Raw genomic sequence first — 23,243 nt, 5'->3', positions numbered from 1 at the left:
GTCAAGATCAACCTTGGAAGATACTGTTGTTGTACTAGCTTTCTTTATTTACTTTGTAAGACCTCGCCACTGTAAATTTGTCCTATTAATAGATATAAATATGTTTTGTCTGTCACATCTCAGGAATAACAGTACTGTAAATTCTTGGGGTGTGACAGTTTTACACCAAAATTACGTGTTATGATCAAATTTGGATGTGCACTTAAGGTTGCAACCTTATAGAAACCAGACCCTTTAAAGAAAATAATGAGAGTATCATACAATTTATCAACTTGCATTGTCAGTCCCACATTTCCTCTGATCGAATGGAGAAAGCAGACTTCCTCCTCTACCACTGTCTAATAATCATAATATTATAAAACATATCCTTGGGATTGTCCTGGAATCAAGAAACAGATCTATAGTGAAAAATTGAATGGGACAATTCAAAGGAAAAAAATTATACGAGGTTGACTTGAATATGTAAAATTAAGGTGCATCCCTAAAATCCTTTGAAACATTTTTGTTTTGATGTCTAAAAACATCTAATTGATCATCTCGATATCAAGATGTATAGATATAAGAAAAAAAGACATTTTAGGTCTTACAAATAATACATCTTGCAACACATTATCTGGATTGTCCATTTTCAAAATTTTAATGCGTTTATCAATCTTCGTCAGTTGAACCATTTTTTTTGTTTAACATTTTATAACTAGAGATAAAAATAAAGTCTAGTAACATCCTAAAAATTTTAGACGCTAAAATTGATTTTCATGACAAAATTTGAAGGTACACCGTACTTTGATTGTTTAAGGCTGCAACCTTATGCAAACCACACCCATTATTAATTCATCACAATACTCCTAGCAAAGCAATATCCTCCTGCAGCTATTTCCTCCTCTTTCTTCTTTTTCTCCCTCTTTCTTCTTTTTCTCCCTCTTTCTTCTTTTGCCCTTTTTTTTTTTTTTTGAATTGTTAACTTAGTTGATCCGAAAATATATCTCCCTTGTACTATCCTACGTCAGTTTGTATGTAGTAACACCAAGGTTGAAAAATGGGCGGCCAGGCCACTTGGGTGGCGTAGTAGCCAATCTGCCTAGGCAGGCATGCAAATCGCGGGCACTTAGGCCGGTCTGGGGACTCCCTAGTGCCTACCAGCTCCCTTAACAAAAAAAAAAAACAGGTTAAGCCCTATCTAAGGCCTCTCTAATGGGCTCTCTTGCTCTCATGGGCCCTTGTACTCCCTCTACATATAAGAAGACGAGGGCCTCCAAGTGTTCCACATGAGGCCTCACACACACCTGAAAATACAAAACAAAACAAATATGTGAATCTGAAAACACTCAAAATCATGCCCATTCCATATGAACTAATACGAGGGTGACACCGCATAAGTTACATTTACATCAGAACAACTTCAAGACATATATAAACAAACAACATTGGCATGTTATGAACTGCATCCATTATAATTTACATCCTATATCCAAGCTAAAAATTTGGTGAATTTTGGAATTTAGGGATATGGATCCTGAAGTCTCCTCCACGTTATGGCCATGGCCGAAAGCTGCATATCAGAACTGAAAGAGAACTCCCCAAGATGCACCAACACTGGTATCAGTTCTTTCGAAGATAGGTCATTTCATTTGCTGATCTCTTCTCATGCCTGCAAGTGAGCGACCTCCATGTTTATTGACATCCAATTATGTGACACCCGGTTTGTGTGAGGACTGCGGCAATCTCTGCTCATCACCAATCCTATTGCATCTACAATTTTTTATCTAGGATCATTTTTCCACAATGAAACCTTTCATTTATTCAGGGCAGTGACCTTTGTTGTACTTTGGCTTATGAAATGGCAAAGAAAGAAGGATCACATTTTGCCTGATATGAACTTAAATGACCATGTCGTTCCACAAATAAATAATTTACTCTTATCTAAACACGGATGTTAGGCAAACTATCAAATTAACACTCGGCCATATTTTGGGGAAGGTACTTCTTTCCCCCTGAAAAATGCATGTCCTTATTCTTTTTCATTCTGTCCATCACAGTTTCAAATAAAGCTCAACTTGAGGGGGTTGGATGACATCCCAGACATTCCTTGGGTCTGCAACACTGCATTACAATCCCAATAAATATAAAAAATCCAAAAGCAATTAAGGGTCACCTGTGCTTATAATTTGAGATCCTTCATCTCTGATTCGACTTGCAAAGCATCAAAATCAGTCAGGGTGGGAGGAAGAACTCCTTCGGTCATCTTCTTCGCCTTCTTCTCGAGAACTTTTTCAAGCTCAGCATCAGAAGTAGACAGCACCTGATTCAGCAACACCTCCACACCAAGATCCCTCACTCGCTCGAACCTTGGCTTTATCCTCTCCTCTAAACTGTACCCAAAGTACTGAGGAAACTTCACGAGCTCAGACCTTGGATAATCTATACTTTGAAAGAATTCCCACTTGGGTATCAGGTTATCTGCCAGGCTAAACGTATACAAAGCCCCATATCTTGAAATCATGGTCCCAACCTCCTCAATATTGAAACCCCTATCAAGAAAAAACTGAGTTACAGGCTTCAAGTTGGCCTCGATACTCAACCCAAAAGTTTGAGGAGACCGATGCAGCAACAATGCAACATCAACACCCAACGATCTGAAGTACGCAGCAGTGGGTTTAAGTTTATCCTCCACACTGTAGCTAATAATATGAGGGCACCTCGTCAACACCTTTCCGATACTCTCAGCAGAAAGGCCCAGTTCAGAGAAGAAATCTACAGAGATCTTCACTTTCTGTCTACTATACGTAAGCACAGCCGGGAATCTGTATATCACCTTTGCCCATTTTTCCTTATCAACACCCAAGCTCTCAAGGTATGTCATGGTGGGTTTTAGGTTCTCAGAGAGGCTGATACCGCATAATTGAGGCCTTCTAAAGAGGATGCCTGGAATTTCAGACCGAGGAATTCCAAGGTCTAGGAAGAGTTCAACCACAGGTTTGATCTTGCCATCTAAGCTGTAGTAAGCAAAAGCTGGAAACTTGCGAGCCATTTTTTTGATCTGGTCCATATCCAAGCCTAGCTCAATAAGGTAGAGTATGTGTGCAGGTAGCTGGCCATCAGAGCCCAATTCGCTTACTCTTGCAATGGCTTTTACTTTCTTGGAGCTCAGGCTTGAAGTGGTAGGAGGAGTGGAGATTGTGGGTCTCTCTCTTCCAGGTGGGTTTGGGAAGTTCTCCACGACATCCACCAGGACATCACCATGTTCATCCAAGAGGGATTCAAGGTATGGAACCAGGGCATCTCTGATCTCGAGTGTTGTTAGTTCTCTTCCTGTGATACCATGCAGTATTAAGGTAACTAGGGTCATTGAAAAAGGAAGGTATTTGGTGTGCAGGTGCAGTCAAAAAGTTAAACTCCGAACCTACTAGATATCGAGACTTATGAACAGAGTGAAGCCTTGAGATCAGGTGTTCGATAAAGTACTCGGATTTCTTTATGGTCCTTGCAGCAACTGCACTACTCAAGCCAAGTTTCCTCAGGAACAAGGATAACACAGCTTTAGCCTCCTCCTTTTCGGCTGTGAGCAGACTCAACGGGACTGCCGTAAAGCTTGAAGACCCATCAAACTCCGGTTCAGCTGTACTTGCCAGACAAATTTAACATCAAAGGGAAACAGCCAAATTGATTCAAACAAATGCATGCAAGAGAAATCAATGGCTTCAAGTAAACAACGATAGAAGAAAGGTCATCCCACAAAAAAAACAATCACACAAGACAACACACAAATATCGTTACCTGATTTTGCACGGAAAGAATGGAGTTGTCCAAGATAACTCAATTGGGTCCTGACAAACAAAAATAGAGCAAATTTAGATTCCTTAGTGTCCATCAGAAATGTCAAAAAGCATAGCACAAACCAGAAGAGTAGGATATATAAACAACCCTTCAAGTCAACATACTAAATTTTTAGTTTGAACTTGAAGGAGTAGTTCTTCTCATCAATAAAAGGTTTACAACCCCACATGATTCCTAGTTCATATAAATGTTTCTATTCAAATTAAGGCTAGACACCTTCAAAAGTGACTTATGAAACGAGTAGACAGTTACCATTCAGCCACAGAAAGCATCCTCCCCCATATGCTCAAGAAATATAATAAATGCTGCATGCTATTGTTTTATTTTCTATTTCTAAATCCTCCCAAGATTCCAATATTAGAAGGGAACTAAAGAATTTATATTTTATGGATCAGAAGCAAATAATTTTCAGAAAAAGGGATGAGATTAAAAATCAACTAGATGGCCTGCTAAATCCATCTTAAAATACAAATCCCTAATATCTAAGCGTGTTGCATCTCAAATGCCGCAGACTGTTTCCCTGAAAACCTTTGGCTCTCATTCGATATATCACGCAAGAGCCCTCAAGAATAAAAGTGCATTGCTGTAAGAAGTGCTCTTGTAACTACTTTCTGGTGGCACCTATGTGGTGAAGTACTAGTTCAGCAAACCAACAAAATGAAAAGTTACACCTTGCAAGCCAGGATTTTCAACCAGAGAGATTTTGTTTTCCTTGATATGTTAAACCTTGGTGACAAGTTATGGCTTCAAGAACAAACTCTTAATCTTGATTAATGAATCATCAATTTCATTCAGTGTGCATTTTAATATGAAAAATTTATCAAAATACCCATAAGAGATGAAGTACTTAACATTTTGCCCATTTGTAACTATTCTGACTCACGAGTTTTATGGTTTGAAAGTAAATCAAAAGATATGGGTGAAGTGTTCAATTATTCATCTCTTATGGAAACTTGATAAATTCTCCTTTTAACATAGATAAATACTGGTGGGCCAGCTGGGTTCTTTAGGGGTAGGCTTCGAGAGTCAAACCCTTGACATTCCTCATGCAAACTGAGTGCCTAATACCAAGCCACCAAGCCAGACCTAAAGGATGTTCTAGATATATCAATATATCTAAATATGGATAAGCTTGCCTTTGAAAAATGATGAATGGGTAAATGAAATAATTATGAAAGGGGCTTCAAACCTTCCAGATGAAGGGGCAGAAAAATTTCTGGAGCATGAAAACAAGACCTGAAACTAACCACAATACAATTAGTGAGATCAAAAGGAATCATAGTGACACAACCAATTATGCTATGTCTAAGGAGCGTTCAGAGGGTCCCATCAAGGAGAATTTTCTGTAATTCTCCAGGGCAATGGGGAGTTATTCAAGAATAATTCAATCATAAAGTGATGATCCAAGAGAACTGATTGTTGTCAAGCTCTACCCTCCTAATTTTCAACAGCTGCTGTAGGAAAATCCAAGTGGCATTTTAGAGACACCAAGGACTGCATCATTATGGGTTCCTAGCCACCCGAATATAAAGACCTCTGACACATTAAACATGTCAGCAGTCCATAGCGATGAGAGACGAAGAAAGAACTTGTAAAATAAGAAGAGGAAAAACAGGATCTAAAATTTTATGGTAGTTGGAGTGCTAGAAAAATTTAGATAATCTCAGAGGAAAGTAGAGGGTCCAGAGTCACCTAGTAGTTCAATTAGCATTTTTGAGATCAATATCTTCTCGGAAATTAAGACTAAAAAAACAGGTCATGTAAACTATGATTTAATGGCCAAAATTAGCTTTGCCCATCTCAAGAGCCCAATAGATTTTTATGTTCATTGAGCCTTAGATTGGTCTGATTTCCTTTAAATTATTTTAGAGACCTTCTATGTCATGGAAAAGGCCAACTACAAGCTCATACCCAAGGCCTAAGGTTAACCATTTTCTAGGTGGCCTAGATCTCATTTTCCAAAGTTTGTGATATGTCAGCATCTGAAACTTTGGACTTAAAATCATTCTAATCAATAGGGTTCAATATCAATGGTGCCCAAAATTAAAACTGTTCTCTTGCAGTGAATACAAGAAGTTTACAAATTCCACGAAATTGTATATGCCAGGGCCGCATGCACCAACATGACCATTTATCCAATACAAACGGGTGGTACAGATACTATAACACCACGTCAGTGTCAGCGAATCTTGCACCGTGCAAACTAGTTTATAGGGAGGCACCAAGACTGGACTGAGATGATTCTCTACTTGTAATCTCTAAACCATATTCACCAAGTACAAAATAGTTCACACGGATTCAGAATACTGAACTAGCAACTTATTGAGGTAAAAAATGAATTTTAAAAACCTTGCTCCTGCACCAACATTTCATCTTATTGTTTGACAAGTGATCGAATACAAACATGGCATTCTAAACCAGACTCCACATACTTGTCAGTTAGAAATGGACGAACAAGCCACTGCATCAAGATTATGTGGCATTGCCTTGGAGAACTATCTGAAATGTAGGCGTTCCAGATTCAATAAATTTGGCATCAATTAAGGACAATCCTCTGCTTTGAGTAAATAATAGAAATTCATAGCCAAATGGTACATCATGACTGGGGAGTAGATCACTTCTTTTCCTCTCGTTTTTTTTATCAAATTGGGGAATATATAACATTGGTGAAAGTAAACTCCCTCCCTCCCTTCCTCTCTCTGTGGAAGTTTTGGATCTCTATGTTGTAAATGGAACAATTCAAATTTAAGCTCACCCACAAGTATAGAACCCATTATCCATGAATGTGCAGGACCATCTATACTGCAAAACCCCACATAATATGGACCTATGATTTCTAAAAGATGCCAAAGAATACTAGCATTATATATGCATAATCAAGAAACATGTAGTATAGAAAAAAAGATGCCAAAGAATGTAACAGTATCTATTATTATTACTACTACTATTAGTATTATTATTATATATTAAGCGTGAGGGCTAACCCGCTTATTCTTTCACCATGATGTCCCAAGATATTAACAACTCTCTCTTCCCCACATCTGTCTCATGCCCATACATATCATCTCATGCACTCTCTCTCCATACATCTTTCTCATGCCTATACATATCATCTCATGCTCATCCCTCTTCTCTCTCATCCCATTCTTTCCCTTCCTTTAATCATCCCTTTCTTTCTCTATTTCCTAATAACTCCAAGCACCCCAAGTTTCTCTCTCTTCTCTCCTCCCCATAACAATCTCTCTCTTCTCTCCTCCCCCATAATAATCTCTCTCTTCTCTCCTCCCATATTAATCTCTCTCTCCTTTCACCTCTCCCCATATTAACTATCTCTTTTAATTTATTTTAATTTACTCATTTCCCCATCTCCCTCTCACATTTACTCTCTCTCTTCCACTATGTAACAGATAATTAATGTCTCTCTAAGTTATAACTCCTTCTTTAGATATCTCCTATAACCTATGTCCTTTGTCACTTATATCTCCCGCTTTAAATCTCTCCATCAATATCTCTCTCCCTATCTCTCTTTAAGACAAACTTCTTCTCTCTTTAAAAATCTATCTCTCAATCTCTCCCTTCCTAAAGCTCTCTTTAGGAACAACCTCTCCTATCATATCTCACTTAAATAAAGCTCTCTTTAGGAACAACCTCTACTATCCTATCTCACTTAAAAGGCTAAAACCCTCATGTTCCAACCCAAAAGCCTGTCACACCCAAACTTATGAGCAAGCTCTCTCTCTGAACTATCCTAGCACTCTCTCTCAGTTTTTTTGTTAAAAATATTTTTCTAAATGAAAGATAGAAGGTATGTTATATGTCTCTATCTAGATATATAGTATATTTTTCAAGTTATAATGTAGTTTTTTAATTGCAGCAAATAAGTGGTTTGAGCTCACTCACCCTTTATATATCTCTCTAATATTATAATAATAATAACAATAACAATGGTAATAATACCAATAACAACAACTATAACTATAGTTGTTGTTATTACCATTATTATTATTATTATTCTTTATTTTATTGAATCATTTTATTTTATTTATTTTAATTGTATATAACTTATTTATTTATATTACTCTTTCTTTTAGCTTTCTCTTGCTATTTTTCAAATGGATTATGTTTCTTTTGGTCTCTCTATTAGGGAAGTAGAAAATTAGTTATTTTTTTCTTTTTGATTCTTATGTTAAATGATGTATCGATTTGTTTTCATTTCAAATTTTTCCTTTATATGTATTTTAAATTTTTTACAACTATTTGAATATTTAATTGCTTTTGTACCTACAATATTATATTTCTAGCAAAAAAAAAAATTGTGATGAAGTACATATAAATTTATTTCTTTTTATGGGAGATACTTGAGTAATTTTTATTTTCTAATTATGAATTTTGATCACATCTCCTCTAGCTTTCTCTCACTATTTTTCATTTGCACTAAATCAATTTTTATTCCTCTATTTAAAATAGCATTTAAAATTGTTTTGTCTCCCTATAATCGTATTTTATTACAAATAGTATACCAGAATTATTTATTTATTGCACGGTTTTTAAAAAATCATAATTATTTCATAAAGTTATTCAATAGCGAGGATTAATTCAATGATCTCTAAGACCAAGTTTTATTGAAAATATTTTTCAATGATAAACATGTTTCAGTGATTTATATTAAATATCTGCATATTACTGGTATATCCATAATCAACAAATTTGCAGCAGAGAACAGGGGCAATGCTGATTTCAAGCAATGGAAAATAAAGAAGAAAAGGTGGTTCTAAGAAATCATTGCCCTAACAAATAATAATACAAAAACGTCCAAAAGATCGACAAGTTTTTTATCAGAAAAAACAACAGTTCACAATCACAAAATGCATTAATTTTCAATTGATGAAATGCGCGAATGCCGAATAAGGGGTAAATAAATAGGATAGAAGGGTTACCTTGAAAGTGAGGTGGTTCTGGTCCAAATGGTGACGCAGGAACGAAACAACGGCTTCGGGCACTGGAAAGACGGACACGCTTTCATCTCTCTCTCTAAGCTTGAGGGTTGAATTGGGTTTTTCTTCTTCTAAGCGATAATGTTGAGTGAGGGGGAGTGCCGCTGCCACTTCATACCCATATCTCCAGAGCTGCAGTACCCACCCCAGGAGCAGCTCAGGTGTCTCTCTCTCTAAACCAGAGGTGTCTCTCTCTCAGAATGGAATGTCGAATGCCACACATTCTTCTTTCAAACGCAGAAGGGTAGATACACTTATCCGAAGTAAAAACCCCTTAATAAGTAAAGGGAAAAGTTCATATAGAGCCTAGGCTCTAAACAATCAAATTAGAGCCTACCTCAAAATTTTCACTAGAAGAGGTTGTTTTGGTGCTCAAATATCCTCAACTTGATCAATCTCGACATCAAGATGAATGGACTTGAGAAAAAATGGATTTTAAGTTTTGAAAATAGTGTATCTTATAGCGTATTTTTGGACAGTCAATTTTTAAGTTATTCAAGTTTTCATAGATCTGCTTGATCTACAACATTTTTTAAGCTTTAAATTTTATAATTAAAGATGAAAATATATTATAAGGCTAGTCAAAGATTTCAATATATTAGAAACTATATTTCTGAACACTATTTGAAGGTGGCGTTACTTTGATTATTTAAAGCCTCTACTCTATACAAACCGCACCCGATCAATAAATTACTATGCAACCCTCGAGTGGTGTTCTTAACGCCATGGACATTGCCCCTTGGAAAGGAATAGAGGTGGTGGAGTCGACCAGACCAATGATCTGACCTTGGTTTTGGGTATGAGTTCATTGAATATTATTCGGGTCCGGGTCTAAGTTCAGCCTAACCCGACCCGTACTTGTAGTTATAAGGTATATGATGGCAATCATGTGTCTTTAAGCACACGCTAAGTTTCATGTTGTCACAATATTGACAACATTTATGTGTAATTGGAAAAAAAAAAAAAAAAACTCATAGATCCGACCAGACCCAAAATCCGATAGGTCCAAATATGAGTCCAAATTCTAGACAATATTCGGGTCTGGGCCTCGATCTAGTCCATCCAAACCCAACCCGTTGCCACCCCTACAAAGGAATACTAATAAGATTTCAAAGATTATTTGGAGAAGCCTTTTATGCTAACCTCTATATAAAGGCTTTATACACCGTGATATTTGATGGTATGTAGGTAATGACTGCAATATCTCCTTTTGGCATCATAAATAGTTGGGGGACTGCCCATTGAAATTAAGTTTTCCTTTGATTTATCATCTGATGACTAATCAGGAAGCCACTATTGTCGAGCTTTTTGTAGTAATGTTGAGTGGAATACTACTCTGCCTTATAATAGGGTTTCTGATTTGGTTTTCTCTCAATTTGCTGATCTTCATAGACTACTGAAAGATGTTTATATCCACATAATGCTTCTAATGAGGTAGTTTGGAAGATTGACAAAAATGAGATTTATTCAGTTAAATCTACGTATCTTTTACTCTACCATGACAGGGTACGATGGTCTATGCCTGAAATAGCTATCTTGTGGAAATGGCCCCTACCTCTCTAAGTACAAGGTTTTCTTTAATTGGCGGTTCAAAACAGAGTTCTCACGGTTGATAATCTGATTAAGAGAGGGAAAATCTTACCAAATATATGTCTCATGTGCAAGGAAGATAGAGAGACTGGTGATCATCTCTTTTTATATTGTCCGTTTGCCAGTCACATTTGGAGGTGGTTTTTTTACAAGCTTGGGGCTGCATTGGTAATGCCACTATTGGTGATTGGGGTTCTTCATAATCTTTCAGTTACTTTACTAAGGACTGTGAATGTTGTATGGAAAATCTCTAGAGGTGTCATTCTGTGGGCGATCTAGAGAGAGAAAAATAGAAGAACGTTTGAAGGTATTTCTTTGCCAGTTGGAAAAGTTTTGGAGAAAATCTTACAATCTATCTGGTTGTACCTCTCTGCTACGAGTTGTGGACAGAATATTTCTGAAGTGGATGTGAAATGTAATCTTTTTAACATTTTCCATTTGGGTGTCCAAAAATGTAGGTCCAAAGGAAGATGGGTGGTCCCACCTTTAGGGGTTTATAAGCTCAACTTTGATGGTAGCTCATTGGGTAACCCGGGTCTTGCTGGTTTTAGAGGGGTTCTTCGGGATTGGATGGGTAATGTGATCTTCTCTTATGCAGGGTAACTTGGGGTGCAGACTGCGAATTATTCTGAGATCTTTGCCCTTCTCTTTGGCCTTCGTTCCCTTGTGGAGAGGAATTTGGGGACTTCTTACATTATTGAAGGGGATTCCCTCAATGTTGTGAAATGGTGTAAAAGGGATCAGAAACTTCTTTGGGAGCTGAAATCTTTGTTATTTCAGATTTTGGATCTCACATTCTCCTTTTCTGTCTCTTTTGTGCCTGTGTATAGGGAGGCTAATATGCTAGCTGATTCCCTGGCCAAATGAGGTTCTACCCTCTCTGAAGCCGTTATTTTGGATTCTGTAATCTCGTTCTAGATTAATAATATCTTTGAACTTTTTCTCAAAAAAAAAAGATGACATAAATTGGTGGTCCCTCAGATAAAAATTGATGGGCGCAGGTGGCATACGGATGCATCCGTAGCTGTAGAGGTAAGGGGCACCTTCAAATTTTATCATGGTATATAATTTTGATGTAAAATGTTCTTAGGATTATCTCAAAATCTATTTTTATATCTAATTATAAAATTTAAAATTTCAAAAAAGATTAAAATCAAGTAGATCTATAAACATATGAAAGTCTTGAAAATGGATGGTGTAATTAATATGTTGTAAAATGCATTATTTTTTAGACTTAAAATCTTTTTATTTTTCATGGTCATACATCTCGATATCGAGATGATCAATCAAACGGTTTTTCAACATTAAAGCTACCTTTTCGGATGGATTTTTGAGATGCATCCGTAGTTCTACATTATAAGGTTGCATCCTTATATACACTTTTTCCAAAATGATAATTAATGGTATAATTATTTTTCAAGAAATTATTATTTTTTGGTTTTGAGAATTTATTTTTTAACATATTAATTAATGATCTTCATATTAGAGATTACATATTCTTAAAAGATTGAGTCCAAAATCCATGATCATTTAGAGGGGACGCATTTCTATATATACGTATGAGACTTGTAGAAACTATGCCCCCAATGACATTGGAGAAAACCTTAAATTTGATGGTTTTTAACCCTTAAAATTTGCTTCTCTTGGGTATTTTCAAAGAGAAAATAGTACCTGCTTTAGAAGTTTATTGCCTATTTGCTTCTTCCAATAAAACACAACCAGAGCATTTTGGGAACCCAAATTTGACAAACGTAATTCCAAAAGGAAAAAAAGGGAGCCAATGAGTATCTAGAAAATTTAACTTCACCATATGAAACAAGGATTGTTAAATTTTTTGTTTTTGAAATCTAAGTATTTAATACTCAAAATCAGTGTTTCCAAAATAGATGATTATGCTATGATACTTATGTTTTCAAAATAGATGATTATGCTATGATTCGTAAGTATATCAAAAAGTTGTAAATTGAAAAAATCCTTCTAATTACCTCTTTTGGTCCGAGGTAATAAGTCGACAGTATATGCTCCCACAGTAACACGCACGCTCATTTTTCCAAATACGAACTAAGTTTTAAAAATTAAAATCATACCATAACGTCACATATTTTACTCTTTTACAATGTCCTAAAATAGGCCCCCCGCCCTCTTTTTCTTTTGGGTGAGGTTTCTATAATGTTGCAACCTTAAACAATCCAATTAAGGCGCACCCTTAAATTTTATTATAACATGTAATTTTGGTGTAAAGAATTCTTAGGATTATCTACAAATCTATATTTATATTTAATTATAAAATTTTAAACTCCAAAAATGGTTAAAATCAAGTAGGTCTTTAAACATATGAAAATCTTGAAAATGGACGGTCTAGATAATGTGGTCCAAGATGTACTATTTTTGGGACTCAAAATCTTTTTTTTTTCTTTTCATATTCATACATCTCGATATCGAGATAATCAATTAGAGGGTTTTTCAAGATTAAAACAACCCTTCTGATGGATTTTTGAGATGCATCTTTAATTCTACATTTTAAGGTTACAACTTTATATAAACTTTTTTCAAAACTGCTATACAATATGTTTGATGCTATTAAAAAGGACCTACATTACTGTAGAACAAACAATGTGCAAAAAGTAACCTTAGCAAATCAGTCTTTGAGATGCTTGGAAACAGATAGTCACCGATGAGACTCACCTACTTTTGTACAATTTAGGCAAGTTTACTAAGTATGAGTTGCTTGGTTATAGAGAAAGGAAGTATGAGTTGCTTGGTTATAGAGAAAGGAAGTATGAGTTGCTTGGTTATAGAGAAAGGAAGTGGTATATTTTTGTATTTTTAGAGAGAGTAAAAAAAAGTTGAGAGAAAGTAAATCGAATTAGTAAAAGGTAATTTAAAAAGGAGTAAAAAATCATGCACTTTACATGCTCTTCACATGCACCCAAACTCGTACCTTTATTCGAAGAGCGTGTTTGATAACAGGAAGTTAGAAGAGGAAGAAGGAACTTTACCTATTACTATTCATGTTATGTGTTTGATAAAAAGTGGAAGATAAAATGAGAACTGACCTTTAATGTTGAAGTTCCCACCTTTTAGGCTTGAGTAAAGTTCCATGGTAAACCATGGAACTTGAAAATGGAATTTTTCATTTTGTCCATGATATATATATATATATATTATTAAATAATAAAAATATATATTAATAGAATAAATATAGAATACAATGTACAATATACTAAATTATTTTATATAAATATATATTATATAATAAAATAAATAAAAAATACATTATTATGTAATATAATATATTATATATTATATATTATACTATGCTATATATATTATATAAAATATATATTTTTATATTATATATTTATATTATATATTATACTATGTTATATATTATATAAAACATATATTTTTATATTATATATTTATGTAATATAAGATACTTTCATACATACATATTAAAAGTAAATATAAAATACAATATATTATATGTTATAGTATGTTATAAATATTATAAAATATAATAGATATTTATAATATTATATAATAAAAATATATTAATAGAATAAATATAGAATAAAATGTACAATATACTAAATTATTTTATATTAATATATATTATATAATAAAATAAATAAAAAATACATTATTGTGTTATATATATATATATATATATATATATATATATGAAATATAATATTATATATTATTTAAAAAAATAAAAAATACACTATATTATATATTATACTATGTTATATATATTATATATTTATGTAATATAAGATAATTTCATATATATATATATATATATATATATATATATATATATATATATATATATATATATATATATATATATAATACAGTATATCATATAGTATAGCATGTTATAAATATTATATATTTCTATTTAAATTATTATCTATGTAAATATAAATATAAGATATTTACCATATATTCCAAGAGTTATCAAACACAGAAACTGTGAACTTCTTAACTTCTCAGGGAGGTTATCAAACACAGAAACTATGAACTTTTTAAGTAACTTCTAATTTACAGTTCTTCAGTAACTTCCAATTTCCAGTTCATGTTCTTGCTTCCTATTATCAAACATGCTCTAAGGGTGAGGTTTGTATAAGGTTGCCTCCTTGTACTGTAGAATTAAGGAGGGCCTATAAAATTTACTTAGAGATATTATTTCGGCATAGAAGACCTTATGATGGCTTCAAAATCCTTTTTTATCTTCAGTTATAAAATTTAAAATGGTACAAGATCAAGAAACATTTGAAAATTTTGAAAATAGACGGTCCAGATAACTTGTTACAAGATGCACTATTTTTTGGACTTGAAATTCTTTTTTTTCTTCACGTTCATTCATCACAAGGTTGAGATGATCAGTTGTGAGATGACCAGTTAGAGGGTTTTCCTATGCCTAAGATGATCAGTTAAATTCTTTTTTTTCTTCACGTTCATTCATCACAACGTTGAGTTGATCAGTTCTGAGATGATCAGTTAGAGGGTTTTTCTATGCCTAAGATGATTAGTTAAGAGGGTTTTCATTTATCACAAGGTTGAGATGATCAGTTAGAGGGTTTTCCTATGCATAAGATGATAAGTTAAGAGGGTTTTCATCACAAGGTTGAGATGATCAGTTAGAGGGTTTTCCTATGCCTAAGATGATCAATTAAGAGGGTTTTCATTACAAGGTTGAGATGATCAGTTAGAGAGGGTTTTCACAAGGTTGAGATGATCAGTTGTGAGGGTTTTCACAAGGTTGAGATGATCAGTTGTGAGATGATCGGTTGGAGGGTTTTCGTAGGCCTAAGATGATCAGTTAAGAGGGTTTTCATCACAAGGTTGAGATGATCAGTTAGAGGGTTTTCCTATGCCTAAGATGATCAGTTAATAGGGTTTTCATCACAAGGTTGAGATGATCAGTTAGAGAGGGTTTTCATATGCCTAAGATGATCAGTTAGAGGGTTTTCCTATGCCTAAATACTCTCCACTGTAGAATTTTTGAGTTGCACCTTACTTGAATAGTATAAGGTTGCAACCTTATATAAACTTTTTCCTTATTCTAATAATGTAAAGCATGAAAGTGCTCCCATGTAAAAAGCACTCGTCCCACACTTCACTCTTCAATGTGGGACTAAACCCCACCCCTTCCTCTCTATCTATTTAAAACTTAGGTAAACAATACTTATAGATATATTATTTTAAAATATCTTGCAGTAATTTACAATACTAAAATACTAATATAGACAAAATCATAATCAAATAACAAAAATTAAAGTCAAGTTATTATTAACTTGTTATTGTGTACATCCTCTTTTGCCAACTTGTCTGCTATCAAGTTGCTCTCCATATATTGCATGGTAGAAAGGGATTCATTTTCCTCCTATGGTGTTGAATGTTTCACTGAAGATGCCTCTAAGACTCAAGTGCATGCCTCCTTTGTGGCCTAAGTGATAACATTTTCTGATTTACCTTCCAGCATTATCTTCCCTATTTTGGTTGAGGATAACCGCTTGCGCCAGTGCCTAGCATCTGCCTCATTTGTTGAACACACTTCACTGTACTAAATAAATTAAGGATTGTCCTCCCCTTGTGATCCCTCATTGCACCCCTTAATGCTTAATGCCTACCGGGTTTGGGATGGCAGTAGAGTTGTCGTCAAAGTTAAGTTTGATCCTCTTCTTTTGGGAACTTAAAATTTATAATTTTGAGAAAGTTTACCTTAAAATCGATGGTACTGATACCCAAAATCAATGTGCCCACTCTTATGTGGATTGTCAATGGTGAAGGGTTTTCATAGGGCCACCAGCAAGGCTTGACACCTATGGGTTGGTTATGATAGACTAGACTTTGCAGGCTGCAAGAGAAATTGTGTATTGAATCATGATGTAGTAGTCCATTTGCAAATTTGACTAAAAGCTGTTCTTTGGGGCTAGGTTCCCAAACTATATAATTTTTCTACTTGGATATAAGAAGTGTCCATAGATAAGGCTTTGCAGCTGCATGAACGTTTCAATATATCTCTTGGGCAACTATGCTTGAGATAATACACCTGACTTCGCCGAAGGCCGTATGGGATCTTGATATTCTTTTAGCAGGTCATCCTCAAAAATAAGGCTTCCCTCATCTCTCAGGTGTTTGCAATTGTATCTCAAGAAGAAGGATTCAATGGCACTATGTCGTAAAAGTCCAGATATAGCCCCAGTAACAAACCATCGTCCACAATCATGTTCTAAATGATATGTGTTTTCTTTTCTTTAACCCACAAGTTGTTCATGATCTCTTATTCCTCGACAACCACTTCGTGAGCATAGTTGTATCCATCTTCTTCTGCTATCGTATTCCGAGCACCCTTATGTTTTGGGTAGACCATGTTTCATCTTGCAAGGTCAAGATTTTTTTTAATTATCTTTGCTTGACAAAGGGAATTTCTTATAATAGAGTCTAGCGGGGTAACTAAAGCCAACTAGAACTTTGATGAGTGACAGGAGATAGATTGGCAAGTTCACACAATTTCATTTCCCAAGTGAGATCATTTCTCCAAGTACATGTATACATATTTCAATAGGTCCAGATTAATGTGATGTCCTCTCCATATGACACACCATATATTTGTCTTCACCCAATTCCACATCCTCTCTCTCTCTCTACACTTAGGTAGCGTTTGATACTTTTCACTACAGTGACCCTAGGAATCACCCATGCTGCTGACTTTCCTATATTATGGGATGCAGGTGAAAATTGATAAGGTGAAAGCTAGAAACCCTTGTGATAAACTGTGGTGCTGGTAATTTCACATGTTTGGCAATGGGAAAGATGAAAACTACATGTAATACTGTTCATTATGTATTTTATTTATATGATGTGTGATATGTAGCTTTTTAAAAATATTTTGTAATTAAATAAGGTTCCTTCTATCCATCAAATATATTGCCAAAAATGTAAATAGATTCAAGGAATACTAATATTTATATAAATATTTAAGAAAATTAATTTTCTTAATATCAAATTTTCATTCAATGCACTGGCTGCCCTCAAGAGTAAACATATATCATTTATTTAAGAAATAGATATCTAAAGTTTGAAAGCTAACCATTCCATATTGCCACCACACCAGTATATTACATAAAGTAAGTTTGTCTCCTTGAAATAGTGACGCAAAAGAAATCATTGGAACAGAGAGATAATGAGACACACACACACACACACACATACACACACATATATATATATATATATATATATATATAGGGAGAGAGAGAGATGACAATCATATGGCACGCCACATACATTAACGATTTCAGAGTTGTCAATATTGTCCCCACATTTCTGTCATAATTTGCGCTCTCAGTTATACCCCAACATTATGGGTAGACCTACTCTGAGAGTTTAATTCATCTTCCTCTTCTTCAGGTCTTTCGTCCAACTCGAGATCTCTCATCACCTCGCTAAGAACTTGATGTTGAAATGATCTATCTTGATTAGAGCTCTAGACTTGCCTCATTTGGAGATAATTGTGCAAAATTTAAGTGGCATTTGCAATTTTAACTTGGGTCGAAAGTGGATATTGAAATTGGGACCTCAACATGGAAAACCTCACTTTCCAAACCCCAAAGGTACGCTTCACAACAGTTCTTAGTGATGAATGTCAATGATTGAATAGCTCATCCGGAGTCCCCGAAAAGCTCCTTCCCTGGGTCTCACTAAGGTGGTACCGTACACCACGATGTGGGGTAATGAATCCCCGCGTAGTAGGATACCCCGCAGCTATAAGGTAATACTTCCTTACATCCAATATTATATCAATATTTTTGCTACACTAACCTAGAAATATTTAATAGATAAATTTTTTTTACTTTGAGGCACTATTAATGGATGCTTATCCTGCTCAATAGCATTATGCAGAATTCTAGAGTTTGTTACAAAACCTTCCCACACCCCGTTAGTAGATATGTGAAGCACATGTCGAAGTTAACTGCAACCAAAACATTTTGAGATAGTTCTTCCTTCCAATTACGGTATCGCATTTACAGTGCCGTTGGAACCTAAATAGAAATGTGGGTCCCATCCAATACTCCAACACAATCTTAACATGGAAAATCCTAGGTAACCAATTATAATAAGATCATCATCATTTATTAAATTTAAGATATTGTAACAACCTTAATTTTTAGAACTGAGGAAAAAAAAAAAAAAACCTCTCTATAGTATGATGGTCCATATAGGTATTATGGTCTTTAGGGACCATCACAACTCTTATTGCCTTTTACCCTTCACCTTGTCCTTTCAATTGCCAGGTCCTTTAGTGGACACGGGTTTTAAATATTACACATTTAATTTTAGTACTACACCTCATGTAGAGTTTAATAAAATAATATAATAATAAGTTTAAAGAAGTTAAATAGAAAGAGGGTAAGAACTCTCGTCCTACAGATTTTCCTTTCTCGTTCTCCCTCTTACAAACGCAGTGAACTCCTTCTCTCTCTAACCGAATTTTATCGAAAGTTCCCACTCAAATATTATAGGTAAGTGACATCATCTTCTTGAAAAATAGTCTGTTTTTAATAAATAGTGATATTTCCGTCCAGGATCTTTATTTTATAAGTTTTGTGTGTAAGTGACCTCATTGTTTTGAAAAATAATCTTTTTAGCAAAATTGTGGTATTTTATCTATTGTTAGGAATTTTAAATGCTGTAAATTATTAGAAATAAATTTATAATTTTCCTGTCTATTGTTCAGAATTTTAAATACTGTAAATTATTAGAAATAAATGTGATATTTTCGCTTTTAGTAAAATTGTGAGATTTCCTTCTACTGTTTTTGAATATTTAGACCTTGTAAAATTCATATGCAAATGTCTGCCTCATTATTTGAAAAACTTATATTTTTGCACTTGATTGTAGTATTGACTATGAAATGATTATTTACAAATTGGCAATTCCATAAATTGTAATAATTCCGTATTTAATTTTGGATTCTCATAAAATTTTATCTATTGATACTAGGCTGTTATCATGTTAGATTTCAAGAATGTCCTTCAGAACTGTTACCTTTTGAAAATTATTACACAAAATGTTTAAATGGCTGCTTAGAGATATTTCAATAGAAGTGATTGTTATTAAATTGCTTCAAGTGAATTCATGTTAATATTTTCAATGATACTTCGCATATATGATATTGTTGCTTTCTGATGTTTAAATAGCTTCAAAGATAATTTGAGTATAAGTGGACCTGCAGTAATCGTTATGACCTATCCGGTATTTGGACTTAGTCGGGACGCCGGTGAGGTATGATCGGACCTACAGAGATTGTTTTGTCCTATCCGGTTATGCCAGTAGGAACTATTTGGACTCATCCGGGACGTCGGTGAGGTATGTTTGGGCCTGCATGGATTGTTTAGACATATCCGATAGGGGCTATTTGGACTCATCCGGTACGCCAGTGAGGTATGTTTGGACTTGCAGGGATTGTTTGGACCCATCAAGACGCCGGTGGGGTATATAGGTGACCTACTTGGGTCGCCAGTAGGGTATTTGTGAAATCCTTTGAATTATGCATCTCTGTTAAAATGTTTATGTGCATTTCCATCATTTGGATTATGTTTAACTATGGATTTGTGAAAGTGCAATTGTTATCTATAAAATGCTTTTGCTCAAAATTCTTCCTCAAGTTGTTTTTTTTTTACATATATTCTTCAGAAAATGTTTATGTCTTCCAACCATAATTATTTTTAGGACCATGATGATCACTTACTGAGTAGCCAAATTTACCAAACTATGGTAAATATTTTTCAGGGTAATTGCAGTTTCATAATTAAATGCACATCAGGACCAGCTTGTGAAGAAGATGCAGTCATGTCATAACTAATTCTCCTTTGTAACTTTGTTTAACTTCACCACTGTAACTTTTTGTTCTATCAACAGATGTATACCTAGCCTTTATGTTAATATCAGTTGTGAGCAAACTTTGTACAAATTTTAATTAATAGAAAAGAACATTTGTTTTGTTACAATATATATTAATAGGAATTTGAATTTTCCTAGTATAAGAATAATCTGTCGCACCTCAGGAATGTTAGAAATCTTGGGGCGTGACAGATATACATAATGTTCACTTGGAAAAAGGGAAGAATCTCATAACCCCTTTGATTTTGCTAGGTGTTTCTGATGAGATAGGGACGATAAAATATAGAGCCAATCGCAATGCAATATTGCAATTAGGGCTTTGTTAAAGTAATAGCTAATAGTCTGCCTAGAATGCTGAAGCTGAATCTGCATCACTCTATTACGCTCATTGTGTGTGATTGTATTTAGATATATGGCTACTTGTTCTTCTACCATCATATATCGAGAATTACCAAGAAAATCACTTTCCTTTAAAATTCCACACAGCCTAGAAAGGCATTTGTATCCATTCGCAATAAATTGAAGCAATTGGTCTCATGAGATTGTAGTAAATATGAAACAAATGCGGCACTAGTCAAAAAACGTATGTGAACTAGATTCCTTGGCATCGAGTAGTTATAGTAGAACAAAACACAATACAAGGCTGCCGCATATGAAATAATATAATACCTCACATAAATGTCATATACCTCAAATAGATCCATACTGACAGTCTAACTTGTGAATTCCAATATAGATGTACATTTCACGCATGAGTTAAAAACCATTTATATAAACGAAAAAAAAAAACCGTGCCACATAAACCATGCAAAAAACAAACCCTGTCCTATAAATCATGCAGAAAATAGTCATCAACATAAGCTGCTGACAAAAAGCAATCCACATAATCCATGAAATAAAAACCATGTCGCATAAACCATGAAAAAAATAACTATCCACATAAACCATAGAAAAAAAAACCATCCACATAAAGCATAGGGGAAAAAAAAAACATCCACATAAAGTATAGAAAAAAGAAAACATCCATATAAAGCATAGAAATAAAAAACATCCACATAAAGCATAGAAGAAAAATCATCCACATAACGGCTAGAAAAAAAATTCACATAAAGCATAGAAAAAAAAAAATCTACATAAAGCAAAGAAAACAAAAAAAATTCCAAACAAATCATAGAAAAATAATCCATCCACATAAATGCCATCCACATAATGACACACACATAAAAATCCACCAAAGCAAAACAAAAGAACATCTAACGAGTAATAAAAAATAAAGAAAAAAAAAGTCATCTCCCAAATTAACATAATTTTATAAAAACCAACTGTAGACAACCCCCCTCAAAATTCTGGCTAAGGGAATTCCTAGAAACTATGATTTTGAGTCCAAAGGATTACACAAACCTTAGCAAACCATAGGCAATCTAGACCCACTGTAATTATATCAAAACTGCCCAAAACCCATCCCAAGTTGAAGTAGACCCCAAGAGCTTTCCAACAGTCTAAGAATCACCCAAATCGAAAATATGGCTAGAAAGATCCAAAACTGGCACTTTGGTCCATGCTTACTGCGCATGAGGTGACCTGCCCAACACGAAGAGCGTCGGGCAGGCCCATCCGATGCGCCACGTGTCGCGGGGGTCACCAAAGCCCATGACGAGCGCAGATCGGGCCAATGACACAATAAATAGTGTTTTTTATAATGAAATAAAGCCAAAATTTTGGATAAATTCGAAAAAAAAAATGCTAAAAAAATTCAAAAAATCTTTAAAAAAGGGAAAAATCCCTAATTCTAATCCTAATTGAGTTGCGTTAATTTCCTTTACCCTATCTCAAATATATAAATACTGCCCTCAGATATTATAAAAACACATAAAAAAAGATTAAGAAATTTTGTAGAAAATAAGAAAAAGCCCTAGAAAATACCAAAAAATCCCAAAAGAAATCCAAGAAAATCTTAAAACTGGATTTAATCTTAGCAACCTTAAAAAACCTTAGAAAAACTACGGAAAATCCCTCATAAACTCTCAGAAAAGCCTAGGTAGATACTACCTAAAATTCCTCAGCTTTTCGCCTGCTTTAGGAACCCTAGATCTAGATCAAAGTACCTTAGATCTATCAATTACAGCAAACGTAGGCATCTAAAAGGATATGGTGGTACAAATCAAAAGAGTGATCTGACCTAAGCCCGAAACTCCGGGTTCCGAGTTCCCAGAGGTAAATACCATTTCCTTATTCAATTTTAGTTAATTATCTAATTTAGTTTATTTTTTGTATTTTTGTATTATTTTTTAGTTTGTAAATTCTATAAGAGTTTTTAATGCAACTACACATATCTAGAAGTTGACATGCCAGTAGACCCAATAAAGAATCAGATCTGAATAGATATGTACCATTCTTGGGCTCGTAATTCTAACGACCCCACTTTCTCTACTTTATAACAATCTAACTAAGTTTTGCTAAGATTTGAGTAGATCTCACCCAGATATCAGCGTGGATCAGAGTGTAACACCCATACATAACTAATACTGAGGGATATGGATCAACAACAATAACTTATAGTACAGCAAGAAATGGATAGGACTTTGCGGTTCCTCATGGGATCCACAAACAAGTCAGCCGCCATAATGTACAATTGTGGATCAATATTTTCCTCTTTGTAAATAGTATACATAACTTTCATGCATTTTTTGTGAAAGATGACCAAATATTCCAACACCTTACCCGAATGTTCCAACGTCTTACCGATAATGAATCAAGTGCATAAGCCAGTTGTTGTTCTATTGAGTTTGTCCCTTACCTCCTAGGAGCCCCCCTGTTGTAGATGACTAATCATGATTCTTCTTTTTGGTCCTAAGGGAGGGCCTGCTAATATCCTCAACATCAACATCATCTATATCCTATGTGTCC

At 34.5% G+C, this 23,243-nt stretch overlaps 1 protein-coding gene across 1 annotated transcript; it reads right to left on the bottom strand.

Annotated features, from left to right (window-relative positions):
- Nucleotides 1-1,310: 1,310 nt before the first annotated feature.
- On the bottom strand, nucleotides 1,311-13,520 carry MDA1 (Mitochondrial transcription termination factor family protein). The gene is made up of 6 exons (XM_088870883.1): nucleotides 13,475-13,520; nucleotides 8,772-9,022; nucleotides 5,024-5,076; nucleotides 3,775-3,824; nucleotides 3,401-3,616; nucleotides 1,311-3,309 (listed from the first exon to the last, which is right to left on the bottom strand). Exons 1-6 carry the CDS (start codon nucleotides 13,518-13,520, stop codon nucleotides 2,159-2,161), a joined length of 1,767 nt encoding a protein of 588 aa, XP_088727009.1. The 3' UTR covers nucleotides 1,311-2,158.
- Nucleotides 13,521-23,243: the final 9,723 nt, after the last annotated feature.

This window comes from Amborella trichopoda, chromosome 6 (genome assembly GCF_054954075.1).
Source record: "Amborella trichopoda isolate Santa Cruz 75 chromosome 6, AtrichopodaSantaCruz75HAP2 v2.0, whole genome shotgun sequence".
Taxonomy (NCBI): domain Eukaryota; kingdom Viridiplantae; phylum Streptophyta; class Magnoliopsida; order Amborellales; family Amborellaceae; genus Amborella; species Amborella trichopoda.
The sequence above is the reverse complement of the archived record's forward strand: the minus strand, read 5'-3'. Positions and strand labels throughout refer to the sequence as shown.

Coding starts and splice junctions, on each gene's coding strand:
- MDA1 (XM_088870883.1), bottom strand. CDS start 13,520: ATGGAACTTTACTCAAGCCTAAAAGGTGGGAACTTCAACATTAAAG. Junction 5,077..8,771: donor AGAACCACCTCACTTTCAAG/GTAACCCTTCTA, acceptor TATTGTGGTTAG/TTTCAGGTCTTGTTTTCATG. Junction 3,617..3,774: donor TTCTTTCCGTGCAAAATCAG/GTAACGATATTT, acceptor TGGCAAGTACAG/CTGAACCGGAGTTTGATGGG.